The following is an 18347-nucleotide window of genomic DNA, read 5'->3' on the forward strand; positions in this document are numbered from 1 at the left end:
GTAATTCTTGCCCATTTTTGCTTTCTGGGTATCAAATACGATGCATATGCATTTGTTGTGCATGTGTAAAGACTTATGTTTTGGAAACTACACATGCTATCCTTACTGCCAGTATCAAAACTCAGGTGCATAACGTGGATATTGTCTTGTATGGAAACCTCATCAAAACCAAGAGCATGGGACACGCCTTAGAGAAAACAGCACAGTACAATAACTGCCTTAAAGCTCCTCTGCGCTGCCCTGGCTGAACTGAGAGGAACTCAGATTATTTCTAGCACACTCTGAGGCCTTTCCCCTTTCTTTTCTCTCATGATTCTGACTCACATATCAGTGAGTCAAATCTGCTCATTAGTAAAATTAAGCTTAGGAAAAGAGATCTCAAAATCCTAATGACGTGAGATCACCTCATTCTTAACCTCTATTGATTATCTTCTACCTGTAGGGAAAGGACTAAAACTAGGCTGTGAGAGGCTTGCTCCAAGTTGTTTTAACATATGCCTGGAATTACCAAGCCAGATGACTGAGAGGACTGTGGTAAGGGGTGATCACAGAAAGTCCCTCACTCTTAAGCTTGGATAAAGAGTAATATCCTCTTGGTTGAACCAGATTCTAAGTCTTATTCAACAATCAACCTGCATAGCTTGTTCAAACACAGGCAAGACTTCTTCGTTTATTCGCCTATTAAGCCAAAAGCAAACTGAAGAGAAAGGGCAAGTTTGCCTCCTTTTGAGATAATGTAACAAAGGCAGGTTCTCACAGAATCATACAATAATTAAGGTTGGCAGAGACCTCTGGACACAGAGGTCACAGTATTACACACACACAGAGACACAATTAAACTTGGGACCTTAGAAAACAAACATTACAGGGCTGTATAGTATGCAGAGTACGAAACTTACTTCCCAACGTGCAGAAAGTTCTATGAAACACCCTTAGAAGCAAACAAATAGGGAATAATTTATCTATCCTGGTAATTAAAACAGAAAATAGATTTCATTTTTTTTTCTAGTTTAAAATTCATTTGCTAAAGATGTGTACTGTCCATGCAATGTGAAAACTACCCTTCCTTTTTAAGTCCTTTAAAACCAAGTGTTCAAATTCAGCAGTTCTGAATTTCTTTCTAACTTTCTAAAGATAAAATGCACTGATGAAGGAGTTCTATCTTGGCAAGAATTACTACTATGAACTTATGAGCTGACAAATTGGAGCTCACTAGATACCTACTGCTTAAAACCATCTTCTGCTCAATAGCACCCAGGCAGCCAAGCAGAGAGGAACAGGCTTGTAAAAGCTGTGCTGCAAGGCAATACCTGCTGGCATTACAGGCTACAGCTTCTCGAGCCTCTCCATTTACACCGACAACCTCTCTTCCACGAGTGACAAGCTGCATAAATTGAAATGGGTGCCTCCAAATCAGTACCAGAAAACCTAAGTGGTTGCAAACATTTAAATGCAGAATTACCCACTTATGAATATTTTCACTTCTAGATCATTCTTACCCAAATCTCACAAACTTCATCTATTAGTACATTAATAATACATGTAAATAAACAGCTCTTGCACACCTGATGACTGACAAAATCCTGTACCAGCAGACAACATTAAGTTTTCAGTCACTGGCATAATTTTCTGCTCATCGCTGCTTCCATCACCTGTTGAATTCTGTTCATCATTTTCTTCCTTATCAGACGAGGAAGAGGAAGTGACAACCACCTTTTTTGACACTTTCTTTTTTAAGTTACCCTTTTTACTTTCTTTCATTGACCCTCTTTTCATCTTTTTCTTATTGTCTTCATAAGACTCCTCATCAGAAGAGGACGAGTCATTCTGTTCCTTCTTGGAAATTTTCTTTTTGTGACTGATTTTCTTCTTTTCTTTAGTTTCAGCGTGGGTTTTCCTCCTCACGACATCTTCAGAGGAACTCTCCTCTTTTAGGGGAGATTTCTCAGCATCAGAGGATAAATCAAGCTGCACTCTCTTAGATACTCTCTCTCTTAAATTCCTCCTTTTCTTATCTTTCACCACTGGCTTATTCTTCGTTTTGTCATTCTCAGAAGAATTGCAACTTCCTTTCTCTGGAGATGACTTTTCAACATCGGAAGAGGAATCATCTTGTTCTTTCTTGTAACTTTCTGTTTTCAGTTTTTCAGATTTCTTCACTTTGCTTTCTGATTCCTTTTTATTCTTCAATCTGTCTTTCGAAGAATCAGAATCGTGCTCTTTCTTCACAGATTTCTCAGTGCTCTCTGAAGACGAATCTTCTTGTGCCTTTTTCTTTTTCAAATCCTTGCCCTTCTCAACTTCAGTTAGCTTCACACCTTTAGAACTCTCCTCTTTCTCCACTGAAGACTTCTCAACATCAGAAGACTCATCATGCTTTCCCTTTGCAGCGTTTTCTTTTAAGTCTCTGTTTGTCCTTTCCTTAGCAGCTGACCCCTTGCCAAGTTTTTTATCTTTAGAAGAATGATTCATCTCCTTCTCTGGGGAAGACTTTTCAGCACCGTCATCTTCAGAAGATTTAGCTCTCTGCTTCTTCAGATTTATCCTTCTCTTACTATTTACCTTTTTCCTCTGCTCTTCCTCAGAGGAATCGTAACTATCTTCTTTTCGGGAGTATTTTTTCTTAGCTTTTTTTGCAGACTCAATTTTACTCAGGATTTTTATTTCTTTTTCTAACTCAGAATCATAGTTTGAAGAATCCGAATAGTTCTGTCGTTTCTTTTTAGCAGCGGCAGGATTTTTTGCTGATTTGCCTCTTTTAGCATCCAAATCTGACCCAGAGCTGGAACTTTTTCTTTTTCGTTTGCCGTTTTCATCCTTCACTGGTTGATTCTTTAGAAATTTTGACGTCTTCTGATCATTCGTTGGGGCTTCACTATTGCTATCAATGTCTGAAGAACTGCGGCTCATCATAGCTACTTCTTTAAGAACAGCTGGCATCTCATCAGAGTCCGAGCTGTGCTCTGATGCATATGGCTTTTTGGATTTAGAAAGTTTATTAGGCCTGGGACCATCAGCAGTACTGTCAGAGGAATTTCTTTTGTCATTTTTCCCCCTTGGTTGCTTTGATGATTTTCTCTTGCGTTTTTCATTACACGTGTCATTGCTGTCTTCTTCCGAGTTTGACGTTAAAGGACTGATGTCTGTTTGGCGCCTCAGCGGTGTGGTCTTCACACGTGGTGATCTCCTGAGATCAGATTCCTCTACAGGGGAGACAGTTTCATTCTCTGTGGAAGGCTCACTGCCAGCATTATGGTTTTGCTTTACAGAATCACAGTTTTCTGCTTTAGGTACTACATCTGCATCCTTACCTCCCTTTTCTAGATTGCTGTCCTGATCTTCAGCTTTAACTGTAGACTCTGAAATGGAAACAGGAGTCAATTTTACAATCAATTCTTTTGTTCCTTTAGCTGATGATTTTAACTTGGTACCACCTTTGGTATCTTTCACAGGAGTGTTCAATTTTGCATTTGAATTTAGAGTCTCATGATCAGGTCCTGTATTTCCATTGTCTTGCTCATCTGATGCAATCTGAATCTCCATAGCAGATTCCAGAGTCTCAAAAATATCTTCAGGAACAGATGAGGGAATGGACACTATATCCATGTCTAACGCCTCTGTACTATTAGGTTCATACTGAGGTTCTTCGCTTCTGCCAGACTTTTTCTCTTCACCAGAAGTACGCTTGTTATCCGTTTGTTCCACTGCTGGAACACTTTGATCCATGGGCTCACTCTCAGGCTCTTCTGATACAACTTTCTTCTGTGTCTTTAGAGCGTCGTCCTCTTTTAATGCCACATGTTCCTTTCCTTCATCTTTTTTCACCTCGTTTTTTTCTGATCTAACATCAGGTTTTTTCTCTTTGGTATTTTTATCTTTGAGTTTAACATTCAAAGCTTGAATTTCCAGGTTCAGACCTTCTTTTAGTGCCAGATGAGCTTTTTTCATGTCATTCAACACAGATTTAAAAGCTTTTAGCTGACAAAGTTGCATAGCTGGGCTTTTTTCTACATTTTCTGCAGCGTTTTTCAAAAAGTTTACAAAGCTAGAATTGAGATTTGCTGTCGTTTCAACCAGCTTTTTTGTTTTCTTAAGCAAGTCTTTTGGCACCAGGAGTGCTTTATAAGAATACGTTAGTGAACCCGAATAGGAATCATCTATTTTTTTTTCTTCCCCGTTACAACTTGAGTTATTTCTCTTTGGAGAAAACTTGACTGTGTGATCATAGATTTTACTTTTTTCACTTTCAACTCTGATCTTTTTTTTGTTTTGTTGCAGTAACTGTTCTAGATTTTCAAAGACACTGTCACATGCAGTGACCAAGTCCAATAAAGGCTCTGGATGGCAAATATAACAGTGCCACTGGTTATTCTCATCCAGTATAGTCGATAGCTCCTTTCGACCCAGGTTGCGCAAAATGCACTTTTTACAGAAGGCGTTATGGCAGAAGTCACAGCAAATCAGATTTCCACCTTCAGCACACCACCTGAAACGAGACAGAAGAGACATGAGAGTCTTCTCTCTGTACTAACAAAGTGACAAATCTGAGTTTACACATTTCTCACTATTTCATAAAGGACTTGCATTTTAAAAATTCAAGTGATAAGCAGATATCCATCAATGGAAGACATAGAATCACAGAATCATAGAATAGTTAGGGTTGGAAAGGACCTTAAGATCATCTAGTTCCAACCCCCCTGCCATGGGCAGGGATGCCTCACACTGGATCATGTTGCCCAAAACTCCGTCCAACCTGGCCTTGAACACTGAACAGGGTTGGAGCATTCACCACTTCTTTGGGCAACCTGTGTCAGCGCCTCAGCACCCTCACAGGAAAGAACTTCTTCCTTATATCCGACCTGAACTTCCCGTTTAAGTTTAAACCCATTCCCCTTATCCTATCGCTACACTATTAAAAGCATGACTGGGAAAGCACTCAATTGAGAAGTCAGGAAATTAAAGATTGAGACTAACTGCACAAAGTTGAGATGGTCAGTAATACCCAAATGCAATTTCAGCAGCGACTTTTAAATCAGAGAAAAATACAATTAGATTTTATTTTCTTTTCAGTGTTTCTTCTGAGAACTGGGGGAGGTTGAGGGGACAGAGGAGTGATTTCTTTTACAGCAAAATGAACTAGCTTAAGTCTTTCTAGCCTTAACTGGTGTATTACTGCTGCAGACACACATGAGAAAATAAATGGTTTTGGATCTCTGTCTAGCTTACATAGTCTTTGATGAAGACCTGAGAAGTGGCTGATGAGCTCACTCATAGGCATCATAGCCTGCTCAATGCTGACTGGATCACACATTTAGATACTGGACATAAGGGCAGAGAAGTACTTCAGTATTTCAAAAGTGGAAATCTTGCAAAATTAAGTTTCTGTGGCCCACAAGATTTAGAATGTCATACCCACTTTGAAAGCATTTGTAAGGTGGCAATGCCATTTAGTTAGAAATGTGATGTCTTACAAGCATTTGCTATTGGGTTTCTTTCTAAATGCTTTCCTGTTAATCACTAGAACAGCAATAAAATATTGACAAAAACCCTGGGATTGATTGAGCATTTCCTGGAGAGAAACAGTTGTTGATTAAACTCTTATTCTCACTCTACACTCACCTACACTGTTCATCCATTCCATCAGAATCACGGCTAATGTCATCGCTCATGTAATATTTGTAGCAAGTCTGTAAAGAAAGAGATATGTCAAGGACTCTTTTTATTACATTTCAGTAATGCATGTTTTCAGCATGTCTTAGAAGCAAGCCATTAAAAGCAGCAACTGCAAGGTGCTCAGCAGTCTAACCCTTGTACATTTGTACTAATCTAACACCTTCCACAGACACAACAGGTCCTAAACCACGACTTTTTATTTAGATGCCTCAAGGTTTATTTAAGAATTATATAGGGTTTTGTTCGATGGCTGCACATTTGCATGTTTTAGAACATCAACTGAATGTTTCTTTTGAAATCTAAGGGGTTTTCCATCTATTTCCCAGGTAAATCAACATCACACCTTCCCTGACACAACTAATCCTACATGAATTACAGTTTTCAGCTGTATGCTCCTTACGTTAGCAATTGATCCCATAAGTCTTTAAATCAAAAGGTCTTCAGTATTTATTCTGATGTTAACATCCAAGGCTTCAATTTCCAGGTACAAACTAAGCATTTTTACTGAAAATATGGTAATAGTAAGAAGAAAATACACACAACTCAGCTACTGCAGCAGTGGCTTCTTTAAACCAAATTTAAGGTTTAGGGGTTTTTAATTCCAGTTACTAGTAAAGAATGTTCTCCCAGACTTGAAGCTCTATTTGAACAGGGACAAGCTGTTTAACACAAGCTATTAGCTAAATTCTGTCCTTTTACCCAGTGAATTCAGTATCCAGAAGAGGCCTCAGCACCTGAATTTAAAATGATGATGCCTCTTGATCCGGAGCAGAGTTATACAACTGTTCAAAGAAACTAAGCAAATAAACAAGAGCAAACAAAAAAAGGCCAGTAAAAGTTGATGTTTGGACATTTGACATAGCAGTTATAGTCAAAGGAGAACAGCCTCTCAAGTCTGGGCCTGTTTACCTAAGCAAGAGGAAAATAAGGGAAGAACTAGGCACAGAAAGCAATGGAAGACATGGAGTACACAGCTCGGGATCTCCACTGCTCTCTCTCACATTAACATAAGGCCATATTCAATTAAGATACAGAAAATTTATGGGATACAACACATAATTCTCTAGCAAAGCTCACAGTCAAGAGCTGCTATTGAAATCAACACCCTAAATAAGCTTGCAAAATGAACCAGGTAACTTGCATGCATCGCAAGAACACGTGCAGGTACGTGGTAAGGATTTCCAAGTCCAGGAAAAAGAGCTGGGACTCCACTGAAAACAGTCATCTTGTGAGCTGATTTTTCTGAAGTGTATTTTATAAAAGAAATAAGCCAGAATGAAGAGAAGAAATAAGCCAGAACATTAGAATAGATGGACACGCCTGAGACAGCATGTCAGCTGAATATGAAACATCAATTGTGAATTGGGGGGAGAAGCAGGAAGGAACAGAAGGGGAATGCTAAATGAGTGTTGTAACACAGATTTGGATCTACCTTTAGAGGTATCCTTAGAGATACAGAATCTCTACAACTATAGAGACAGGCAAGAGAGATCTCTCTATCTTTTTTTGAACATTAAGAGGTCTCCACAACAGGAGATAGGGATGTCTCCTTCCTCTCCTGTTCCCCACCTCTTCCCACTGCAACTTAGGGCCGAACTGAAGCCACCCTGAAACCACGTAGCTGAAGACTGAGATGATGGTTTGGGATTATGGACTAGATCATCATTACACATGCTGCTACGAATTAAAATGGTCCAGGAGCTGCACACAGGTGAAACTGATGTAGCTTGGAAGCTACTTTTCCACTTCTTACTCCAACGTTGTTTTACATGGAATGCTTCACCCAGAGATCCAGAATTGAATCTGCTCTTACAATACATTATGAGGACGCAGACATTTCAGATAGATCATTTAACATAAAAAGTACACTAAAATGATAGACTTAAAGCTGTAAACATATAAACATAAATCACAAAGAAACCACAATCAGTTGAACTGGGGTATACAAAAGTAGGAATATCAATTTGTAAGCTGTACTTTGCCTTTATGGTTTCTGCTTTTAGCTTCCTTAATTGTAACAGTTAATACCTAAAAAGGTTTTTGGCTAATAAACAAGAACTACTCCCACAGAGATCCCACCCAAGCCAGCTAATATGACATTGCAAACAAAACCAAACAGGAATAAACTGTAGAACTGTATACCACATACCTTACAAATAAGAACTTTCAGTGTAGGATGTCTATAGATTGAATCCTTTTGAAAATGGTTCACCTGTTGGCCACAAGCTGTACAGCTTACAATTCCATGTAGTCCTTCCTCTATAGAGAGGATTATAAACCACATATTAATTTTGTTTTTAATTTTTTAAAGAAATCTCTATAAAACCTTTTCATTTTCTTACAGTGTTTTGGCCTGTCAGGTTTTTCATATGCCTTTTCTTCACCACTCAGCATTACAGAACTCTTTCTGTAACCACTCACCATTTAAAGACTGAAAGAATTTTCCTCTAATTTCTACACTCCACTTGGGGCCAAGACGCAACTTTTTTCCTTTGGGAGATTTAATTTGGATGAACTGGTCACCTTGTGAGAACACACTTAAAGAAGAGTCATCACTAAAACTCTATCAAAGCAGCCCTGATATTCTGTACAACCTTCCTCATTTAATCTTTATTCATGAAATGCCATTGGAATTCATGTTTGTGTTATGGTATTTCTTTCACATACAGTTTTAGTTTCTCAAAGAAAAAGATGGGAAACCATTACAGAAAATGCATGGAATTCTTATAGTAGTGCCTGAAAAAAATCTTTTTCCCACTTTTTGTTCCCTTCTTGATGGTGGGTTGTTTCTGTTTGTTGGGGTTGTTTCTGTTTGTCTGGGGTTGTTTCTGCTTGTTGGGGTTGTTTCTGTTTGTTGGGGTTGTTTCTGTTTGTTTGGGGTTGTTTCTGTTTGTTTGGGGTTTTCTGAAACTAGACTTTAGCCATCTTCCTGATTGCTCCCACACTTTGTGTACTACTGTGCTCCTCTATCTACATTTGGTCAAGAAAGCTTTCCTTTAATGTCAATCCCACAACTGGCTTTGAAAGATGGTGAACTTGAGGTTGGGAAGCTTGCTACATGCCAGGCTGTTAAACTGACTCATCAACACTATGAGACCATTTTGCTTTCAGTAGTAGTGATGCTTTCAAGAAAGAGGAAGATCACGTGTGAAAACTCATATGCTTAGTTCATACACTTGCAAAAACTTACTTTGGAATCAAGCAGATACAGGTTCGAGCTGAGATCACTTAACTGTGACTTGTCCTTTGCTTTCCTGGTCAGTAAGCAGTGTAAAGAAATGAACTCAAATGCTTCACTGAATGCCTACAGCCTGAGTACAGACTATATATATGTATTTTATGTTTTTCAAATTATCACTACCAGAGTTAGAATCAAGCACTAACACCACAATGTGACAGAACTGAATGAACTCAAGACACAAGACTTAAACTTGGGTTTAAACTTAAACAGAGGAAGTTTAGGTTAGATATAAGGAAGAAGTTCTTCCCTGTGAGGGTGGTGAGGCACTGCAACAGGTTGCCCAAGGAAACTGTGAATGCTCCATCCCTGGCAGTGCTCAAGGCCAGGCTGGACAGAGTCTTGGGTGACATGGTTTAGTGTGTGGTGTCCCTGCCCATGGCAGGGGGTTGGAACAAGATGATCTTAAGGTTCTTTCCAACCCTGACTATTCTATGGTTCTATGAACACGAACTACTAGCAATTTCCTTTTGAAGCACCATCTCAAATAGGTTACAGGCCAGTAAGAACAACTAATACACCCTTACGATTCAGCGGAAACAGCAGTCTGAAATTTGGAATACAAGATTTGTTGTTTCCAAATTCAATGCATGCATGAGTGCATGTACTGCGGAGCTTGTGGACTTGCAAAGCACCTCTCATAATCTCAAAACCAGCTCAAACGCCTGTTTCAAACACTGCTGTCAAACCTGAAATAAACACATCCATCCTGTCATACTACTTGGAAAAGAATATCACATTCTAGTAACACCAAGCAGCACAGAAACCTACCCAGGCTCTGTCAAACATCACAGTCCTTAAATGGCTGTAAGGGTCCGAGGGTAACAGCCAACTGATGGAGAACAAGCTGTTCACTGCCAAGTCCCAAGCACATTCCCTTCTCTACAACTTTAAGGGGAAGTACTGCTGCCTCCTTCCTAAAATCTGGAAGTTGGCACCAGGAAAAAAAATGAGAGGATAATTCATGAGGCAACCTTTTGTAAACCATGCTACTACTACAAACGATGGTGAGCCAAAAGAAATCGAACAACTACTAATACTGTGAAAACACTTACTCAAAAAACATTCCTAACTACAAGTTCATTAACAAAAATACAACCATACCCATCCTGCAGACACAAACCTTGAATATAAGGAGTGTCACAATGCCTCTTCCAGTCTTGGATAAGAGCATCTGGATGCTAGAAAGTCAAGAGTTCTTACTACTATCTCTAGTATGAACAGGACATGTAACTCCTAGTAAAAATGCAGAGATGCACTCCACAAAGAAGAAGACAGGCTGGCATTTTTTATTCTATTATTTATTTACTTGCACTGTGCATAGAATTTGGGATCTCAAGTAGCTGGGACTACATGCTTACCTGCTTAAAGCAGTAGTGCTTAACCCTGTGCACAGGCTTGGCACCTCGTTCTAACAGCAAGAGAAAGGTAAGTGCCATTTCATGTAACCAGACTTGCTGCACACAAATGTAAAGGGATCTGCGCTACTTCTGCCGTGCATGTCGCCAAGTAAAAGTGGTTTGACACATTCCTAATCCAGCTGCTCTTGAGGTAGACTGCAGTCGTGTCCCCTGCCTGGCTACCCTTTCTGGTTTGGAAATAGGGACAACACAGGAGCAGGCAGTACCTATCTCATTTCCCTTAATGTTGACAGGAGCTTAACACATGGACTGGAACAGCTTTAAAAATCAAGCCAAAGATTATCAGTAGTGACACAGATACAGCTGAGCTTACCCTGGATAAAGGTATGGCTTAAACAAACTCTTGATGTCCCTTTCAAAATCAACACTTTACGTCAGGCACCAGTATGTGAGTAACCAATCCACATACACAGAGGAAGGCCTGAAAATTCTCTAGGGATGGAGAAAAAGAGCTGGAAGGGCAGGTCATACGAAGTGTCCTGGGGATGCAGACACAGGCCACAAAGCTCAAGCAGGTCCTATCCTTTTAACACTACACTCCTGAAGATGTTTGTTGGACCTCTTCTAATATTGCTATAAACTCAAACGGAAAAAGCACTCCTATATGCTGCTTAGGATATCTGGCATGAAGAGAACACATCTCACTTTAAAGATTAATAACTAATAAAAAACATCAGTGCTCAAAATGTGATTAAAATCACACATGAGCCCATATGTATGCACGAGCACATTTCCACACAGTCACATTTTACTCCTCTTCAACCACAGATGGAGAAACAGCACTTACTAAATTATAGTAAGACTTGAAAAGAGAGCAAGTACCTCAAATGATACAATGGGGAGAATACATAGTGTGTACCTGAGCTGTTTGAATATCCTGGGGACTGCTGGAGATGTGTAAACTCAGATACTGGTAGTAGTATTAAAGGAAGTATCTGCCTTGTTATAGGCTACTTTATATATAATCCTCCCTCTCCTTTACATTTTGCAAAATAAATGATCTATTAATTTGTGTTGTCCCTATAATTTACCTAATTTCTCCTCAGTTTTAGCAGCAGCTATGGAACAGCAGCTTCTCAAAGATAATCCTTAGAAGGGCCACACAATTTCCCTCAATATGAACACAAGAAGAAAAAAGTCTTTGAATTGTTAGCTCACTGATTGATAGCATGCCTAAACCCTGCTCAAATATGGTTGCTTTCTTGGTGAGTCAGTGAATGTTCCTGAATGTACTAACAGTGTTCCAATATAATTCCTGGAAAACAAAAAAAAAAGAATACCTGTAATACCTGATGGCAACCAAGCAACTGCTCTGAATACAAAGCAAGAAGGGGCCATATGGAGCACCTAATGATGCATCCTATAGCTACTGAAAAGATGAAGTTTAATGAGAACTAATCTTAGCTTCCACTGCTGCATTGCAGGGGCAGCAATGGAGGCTAACTGCAGCCAGCTAGAATCTTTACTGAACAAAAAGCCAGAAGAGTGGAGGTATTTTTAGGATAATTGATTAGAAATATGAATGATTTTTAGATGTACCAAATGTGGTCATAAGCAACAATTGAAACACGTTTAAATAAATGTTTTAAGTTGTATTTACCTCCACGCTTTTTGGGAGCTTCAGGTTTCATTTTAACGGTATTTCTGCTTCTAAATTCAGGCCCTTTAAAATCATCTTTGTCTTCATTCAGCACTGGCTCAGGCTGTACAACCACTGTACCTAGAATGATTTCATTTAGAAATTGGAAACCATTACACATCCAAATGAAGTGCAAAAGTCCTGTTTAAATAAAAGTCAACATAGTACTTTAAAGAAGTGCAATCTGTTGACTAAAACTCCCAAGTTTTGAATGCACAGATGTTCACAGCACAAAGAAATTCAAAATAAATAAGTAAACCAACACCAAACCACCACACACTTCAATCTACATCGGTTTTGCAGTTGTAAGACAGAAGCCAAAGACTGAACTGGCTGTGAGGAGCAAATCCTGCTCTCTCTGCCCTGATGTGGTCATGTAGAACAAGATTGTCACACTGCTGGTGTGTGTAGTACAGGAATTTGCAGTGCAGTGCTACAAATAAAGGACTTTGGTTAGGTCACTTATATCTATCAGAAGCCTTAAGAGTAACTACAGCTCTCTCTCTCTTTTCATCTTCTATCCAGTTTCCATCATCTTAAAAAAAGCAATAGAATAAAACCTGTTTTGTCTTTAATAAAATCCAGAAATCCCCTTTTGTTTTTAAACAGAGACAAGTACTAATCAAACTTATGTGAATGAAAAACCATCTTTCCTACTTAAGAGCTCAGATTTAATACTTCTGTTGTGAGGACACTGGACATAACCTAACATTCTGGGAAGATAATTTTAAAGTGACTGCTTTAAATACTGCTACTCATGCAGTAAACAGCAGTGGTCCCTCCAAGCTTTCCTGTAACATTCATAGGTAAGAAATGGAAGAGATTAATCAAACTCACACTGTAGTTAAGAAGAGTGGGATGTAGGCTTATAGCATTACCTGCTTTAAAAGGGTGCTTAAAAATAGATCAAATAATGACATTTCCCCCCAATTTAGTTTTGCTTTTGTTGATCTAATTGTTAATAACAGTCAAATAAGATTTGTGAGTGACAGAGTTTGAGACTTGTACAAAAGAACTGAAATAAATTACTTCCCCTTTTCACACCGCTTTTATACGGATGTCAGTAGGCATCTGAAATAAAGCCACCAGCACATCCTGGTGTACGCACAGCCTGAAGCATGCTGGCTTCAAAACTAAAGGTGCTTGGTTTCCTCTTGGACAGCTATGTGCACAGGGGATCTGTGTGTGTTTGTGCAGCAGCATCTATGTTTCTATATAAAAGATACGGAACCCAAGACAGGCATTTTACTAATCCACGTGCATTCTAGTTAATTGTGCTGCATCATCATCTTGGCTAATTTGCTGAATTCAGAAACAAAGACAGACATGAACTACCTTTAGGCAAGCTTTGCATATCAACATCGTTTTCTGAGTTTTCATTTGAAATATCTTCATTTACAGTTTCATCTAAGATTTGTTCATCATCTGATCCAACATATTTTGTTACAACTGTAGGTTTCCTGCATAGACAGAAAAAAAACCCCACACCATGACAAATATGACATATTGCAATGCAGATAAGCCTGGAGCTTTGCAAGCAAAACACCATCCTAACTGGGGAAACCTATGTTCTTTTTAAGTTCATTTAAGACATTATGAGGTGGGATGCTCTGAGTTATTGTAATAAGTTGTAGGCTCATTTTCTTGTTAGGAACAGGAACTCTCCCCTCCTATGTGCCATAAAATGATATACTAACAAAATACTTTTGTTTCACAGGCTTGCTGTACTATACTGTTCATAAAATGAAGGTTTGCTGTGTTTTTAAGAAGGAATGCAGGGAAGTCACGCCTCTAGGGAAAAAGCTGAAAGGAAATACAAGCGAAATGTCTGCTCAGAAATGTTATACATCATTCCAAGTTTAACAGCAGCACAAAGAGAACACACGGATATTAGCAAATGACAATAAGCAGCTTGGCAGAAAAGATGCTTGCAACGAAATGAAAGAAATGCACAAAGAAATGAGAAAGTTGAGTGTTAAATAAAAGGACCCGTTGCCAGAATTTCACACAAACATAATTGAGAAGGAATCCATTAAAATGAATGAATTTACAATGTCAGGGCAGGGAGGGAAGGAAAAAAGAAGAAACTAAAAACTATGTGGAGCATAATTTTCAGTGGTCTGAAGGTACTACATGAACTACTGCAGGATACTGGTTTTGTCAGTCTCAGGCACACTATGATAAATGTACGAGTGGAAATATCTTTAGTGATAGACAGGAAGCAAAAAAAAAAGGCCAAACAAGACTGCAAAAACGATACAGAATCATATAAATGAAAAAGAGTTCAGCAGGACACTGGATTCTGAAGACGAGAGAGAAATTAAAGGCAAATACAGAACCACACTTGCAAATATGGAATCAACACAAACAGAAAAGGGAGAATGAAGAATATTATTTAATTCCAGTGGAGTTCTACTACAATGAGTCTGCTGTTACTCAGGTCACACATAATTTGCCTCCTGTAGGTGCAAACCAGTTGGTAAACAGTGAACTCCATACTTTTGTAAAATCAAAGAACAAGAAGGGATTAAGCAGAAAGACAACAAATGGCAGGTTCTGCACAGGACAACTTCAGAGCACATTCCTATTCTACAGTCTCCCAACAGTGAGGTACAGAAAAAGCCTTTTTTCTCTATGACCTAATTTACATTTTTGGAAGAACCCTGTATAGAAATTGCAAGAGTGAAGGAACAATTGTACAAACATCTCTGTCGTGAAGATACAGGATAATCTTGTTGTCTTTGTTAATAAAAATCAGGTTTTGTGATCTTGACCCTGAAAGATGATTTGAATTTTACGTGCACTATGAGGCATTTGTTTTACCAGCACTCTGCTACCTTAATGGATTTATATTGGTCTATATTAAAAGTACCTGGCACAGGGCATGGACTTTTCTATAGCTACACATGCCAAGAAGTAATTATTTTCCAAACCAACCTTTTTGAACGTGATGATCCCAAGGATTTGGTTCTTTCTGAAGAACTACTGCCCTAAAAACAAGGAAAAAATGTAAAAGCACACTTGTGACCAAGTGACCTGTCAACAAAACTGGTTTCTTACATTAACCAGAACACATCTCAGAAGCCACCATCCATCACTTTTACAACAACAAAGGCAGGAAAAGCATTAGTAAATGTGACACACAATTTCAACAGTCATGCCAGTTCAGTTCAACTAAATCTCTGGAGTTTAAAAACCAGGTGTAACTAAACACCAAGTCACTAATGCTCACTAACCTCCCTATGTATGTATCTTACAAGAAATTCAGAGAGGGCACTGTTATAAGTTGAGACATTCAGAGAGAAACACTGCATGTATCTCAAGCCCCGAATCTTCATGAAATCGAGGAACTTCTCTCCTTGCAATCCTCAACTTGCTTTACCTGCTGAAAGTTCTCTCAGTGTTCTGGAGAAGGAACTGAGAACAGCTCATGATCACTGGTCGGTCCTAATCCTGAGCAGTTCTGGGACCTCCTGTGCTCTGTACCTTCACTGCAATGTATGATTAGCACATGGAAGAACGGCCTTACTCACACCTGCCCCCACATTGCATTTTCACTTCTTTACAATTCACCAGGATTCCTCACAGCACTTAGTGCTGCGGCAGCTTATGCAGGTCTAAGACTGGTTTTCACACTATGTGAAGAAAGCATCATGTTTTCTGACATGTAGACACAAAGGGCTCTTGAAGGCTGCACTCGGGAGCTATCACTAGTGTGCCCCGAAGAACTGCCAGCAGAATGCAGACACGTGTGACCTGGCTCATATGCCAGAAGGGGCTGCTGTCTTGACAGGCAAACTGATTTTTCAGAGGTTTCTGCAAATATAGAACTAGGTTTGAGGAGCACCAAATAAATACCTGAATTTACTGCAATAAAGGCAAACTAAGGCAGGACACTGGCACTCGTGCTTTCTCTACACGTTAACACACTATCATTCAGAATGTTTCCAACAAGAGAGTAGATATTAATAAGAAATACCATATGAAAAATGTCTTTAATGTATAGAACACCATATAGAAGAAATTTGCTTTGTCTTTATAAAAAAAGAAGCATATTTGCCTAAAAGAACAACTAAATACCTCCTGTTACTTGATTAACAGGGTGTAAGTATAAATACGAGGTAGAGACCAGTTCTTTTAAACCAAAAATAAGCAAGAGCCTGTTTGCACATAAGCCAAAAAACAGAAAAAAAGAGTATTAACCAAATCTCTTTAAAAAGAAAAACTCACTTTGCAAGATATGTGACCCAAATCACTCATAACAATTGGCGTTTCATAACAGAAGAGCAATTGCATACCTCAGGTGAGCAAACCCCAACTCTCTGAATCGTGATAGAGACATTTTTTGCAGGAATTATTGTGCATCAGAAAGAAAATGAAGTTGTCCAACTAAATTCATGTATTTCGATAAGTTAGAAATGAAGGGGGGAGGGAAGAGCCTTGCCTGCATATGCCTAAATCAAAGTGAGAATCATTCAAACTTTAAAATCTGATTTTAGATTTACTTTACAACATTTTACAGCTAATGTTTCTAGTCATAGAATGGTTTGGGCTGGAAAGGACCTTAAGATCATATAGTTCCAACCCCCCTGCCATGGGCAGGGACACCTCACACTAAACCATGTTGCCCAAGGCTCTGTCCAACCTGGCCTTGAACACCGCCAGGGATGGAGCATCCACAACTTCAGCAGACAGGACGACATCTCCTGCATAGTTCTTTAAGTATTTATTGAACAAGCAACAAAATCAACTGAGCACTTCCTATGCCAGCCATTCTGCACCATTCATGCAACTAAAATCCAAAAGCATTTTTATTCCTACCTCTTCTCTGTTGTTCTCCATTGATGCTGGGCTACTTTTAGGTTCTCTACTTTTACCTATGGAGAGAAATTAAAGGAATCCACTGAAATGCAAGAAATACTACAAGTTCTTCATGCTGTACCTCACAGCATTGCTTATGTTTCACCACCAGGAATAAAGACACACTGTTGACAACAAAACAGAGTCTTAACTTTCAACTCAGTTGCTAATATGCTAAAAGAAACTTTTCCATTGGTGAAGAAATACTGAAGAAATGAAAGTGCAACTGTATCTGCAGAAATAACAGAGTTAGTGCATTTCTTTTCACCTTTAAGAAGTTGCTTTAAGTATTTTCTCTTACACATCTTAACATTAAAGCCACAATATTAAATCTGGGATCATGGAACCACACAGAAAAATCCCATTTGATGCAGGGTATGATACAGAACTCCCATTTCTCCATTTTGAGCACTGTGGAATGTAAAACCTAAAGACATGTTACCTATAACTGTTCCATCTGCAGTCCAGGTAATGGTTTTAAGTTCAGTGATTCAGTGATACTTGTACAAAGCTCCTCAAATGGCTTAGTAATAGCAGTATTCTAATGGATGCACTACTGGGAAACATGCAAGTAAAGTGGTAGTATAATCACAGGATACGTATCTTTAATATAAGCACTGCAATTTACTAGATGATTCTTACACTTCAGTTCCAGGAAAACCAAACCATTTTCTTTTACACTTAAAAAGAACTAAATCACTTTGATTAGAAAATCTGGTGCTGGGTATTGACCTGGGCTGAACTGTTTGGGTATATTTCAGCCAAAATTATCCAGCCACTTAAGCATGTGAAGCTAAGGTAGGGGGAGTAGAAAATGGAAACAAATTTTTGGGGCCTTTTAAGTACCTGAAGTTTCTCCTCTGGAATATTTACAGGCATTCCCCTATTCTGAGGAAAGTGCCTGAAATTTGGAAGAAGGGTGACACTGCTTCTGGAGAATCGATGCTGCCCACCTTCTACTCTTAACCAATTTTGTCCAAGTGATAAATCCATGGAAAATGCCAATCTGTATATGCTTGGCAGAGATATCTTCGATGCTGGCAGCTACAATCTCTGTCAACTCTGCATTCAGCCTCCTAACCAGACTGCATGTGCACTACCTCCAAAAGCAACTGAACATGTTCCACTGCCAAGCTTCTACGTGTGAGCAGGCTGTGGATGCTCCATCCCTGCAGAAGGGCTGAGGATGCTGCATCCCCTCCCAGCTCCTAGTGCTGACCCAGCTCACATGCTCCATCCATTTCATGGCTTTAGAGAGCAGGAGCTCCCCTGTCACTGCTGCTCCAGGGCAGGCGCTGGTCACTTGACACACAGCGTAGGAGAGACTGACTTCCTGCTCCCCAGTGACCTTCCTGCTGGCACACATGCAATGTGGAGGAGGGAGACACCCAATTTGAAAGCAGAAGCATAGAATAATACAATGGTTTGGGTTGGAAGGTACCTTAAAGATCATCTAGTTCCAACCCCCCTGCCATGGGCAGGGACACCTTCCACTATACCGGGTTGCTCAGAAAGG

General features: G+C 39.3%; 1 protein-coding gene across 7 annotated transcripts in view; it reads right to left on the bottom strand.

Moving 5' to 3' along the window:
• The window catches only part of ATRX (ATRX chromatin remodeler), an 81609-nt gene that overhangs the window by 50392 nt on the left and 12870 nt on the right, over window positions 1-18347 (bottom strand). For 5 of the 7 annotated variants that reach the window (XR_003993108.1, XM_030497234.1, XM_030497232.1 and 2 more), the window contains 7 exons: window positions 16793-16848; window positions 14909-14961; window positions 13307-13431; window positions 11933-12052; window positions 7823-7932; window positions 5620-5687; window positions 1566-4486 (listed from right to left, as the gene is read on the bottom strand). Coding sequence is in view for 6 of the 7 variants with exons in the window: in XM_030497232.1 (XP_030353092.1) it covers window positions 1566-4486; window positions 5620-5687; window positions 7823-7932; window positions 11933-12052; window positions 13307-13431; window positions 14909-14961; window positions 16793-16848 (3453 nt within the window). In the remaining variant the exon portion in view is untranslated. Of the gene's footprint in view, window positions 1-1565; window positions 4487-5619; window positions 5688-7822; window positions 7933-11932; window positions 12053-13306; window positions 13432-14908; window positions 14962-16792; window positions 16849-18347 lie in introns of those variants that run through there. The other 2 variants (XM_030497233.1, XM_030497236.1) reach the window with 2 other exon arrangements.

Source organism: Strigops habroptila, chromosome 9, assembly GCF_004027225.2.
Source record: "Strigops habroptila isolate Jane chromosome 9, bStrHab1.2.pri, whole genome shotgun sequence".
Classification (NCBI taxonomy): Eukaryota; Metazoa; Chordata; class Aves; order Psittaciformes; family Psittacidae; genus Strigops; species Strigops habroptila.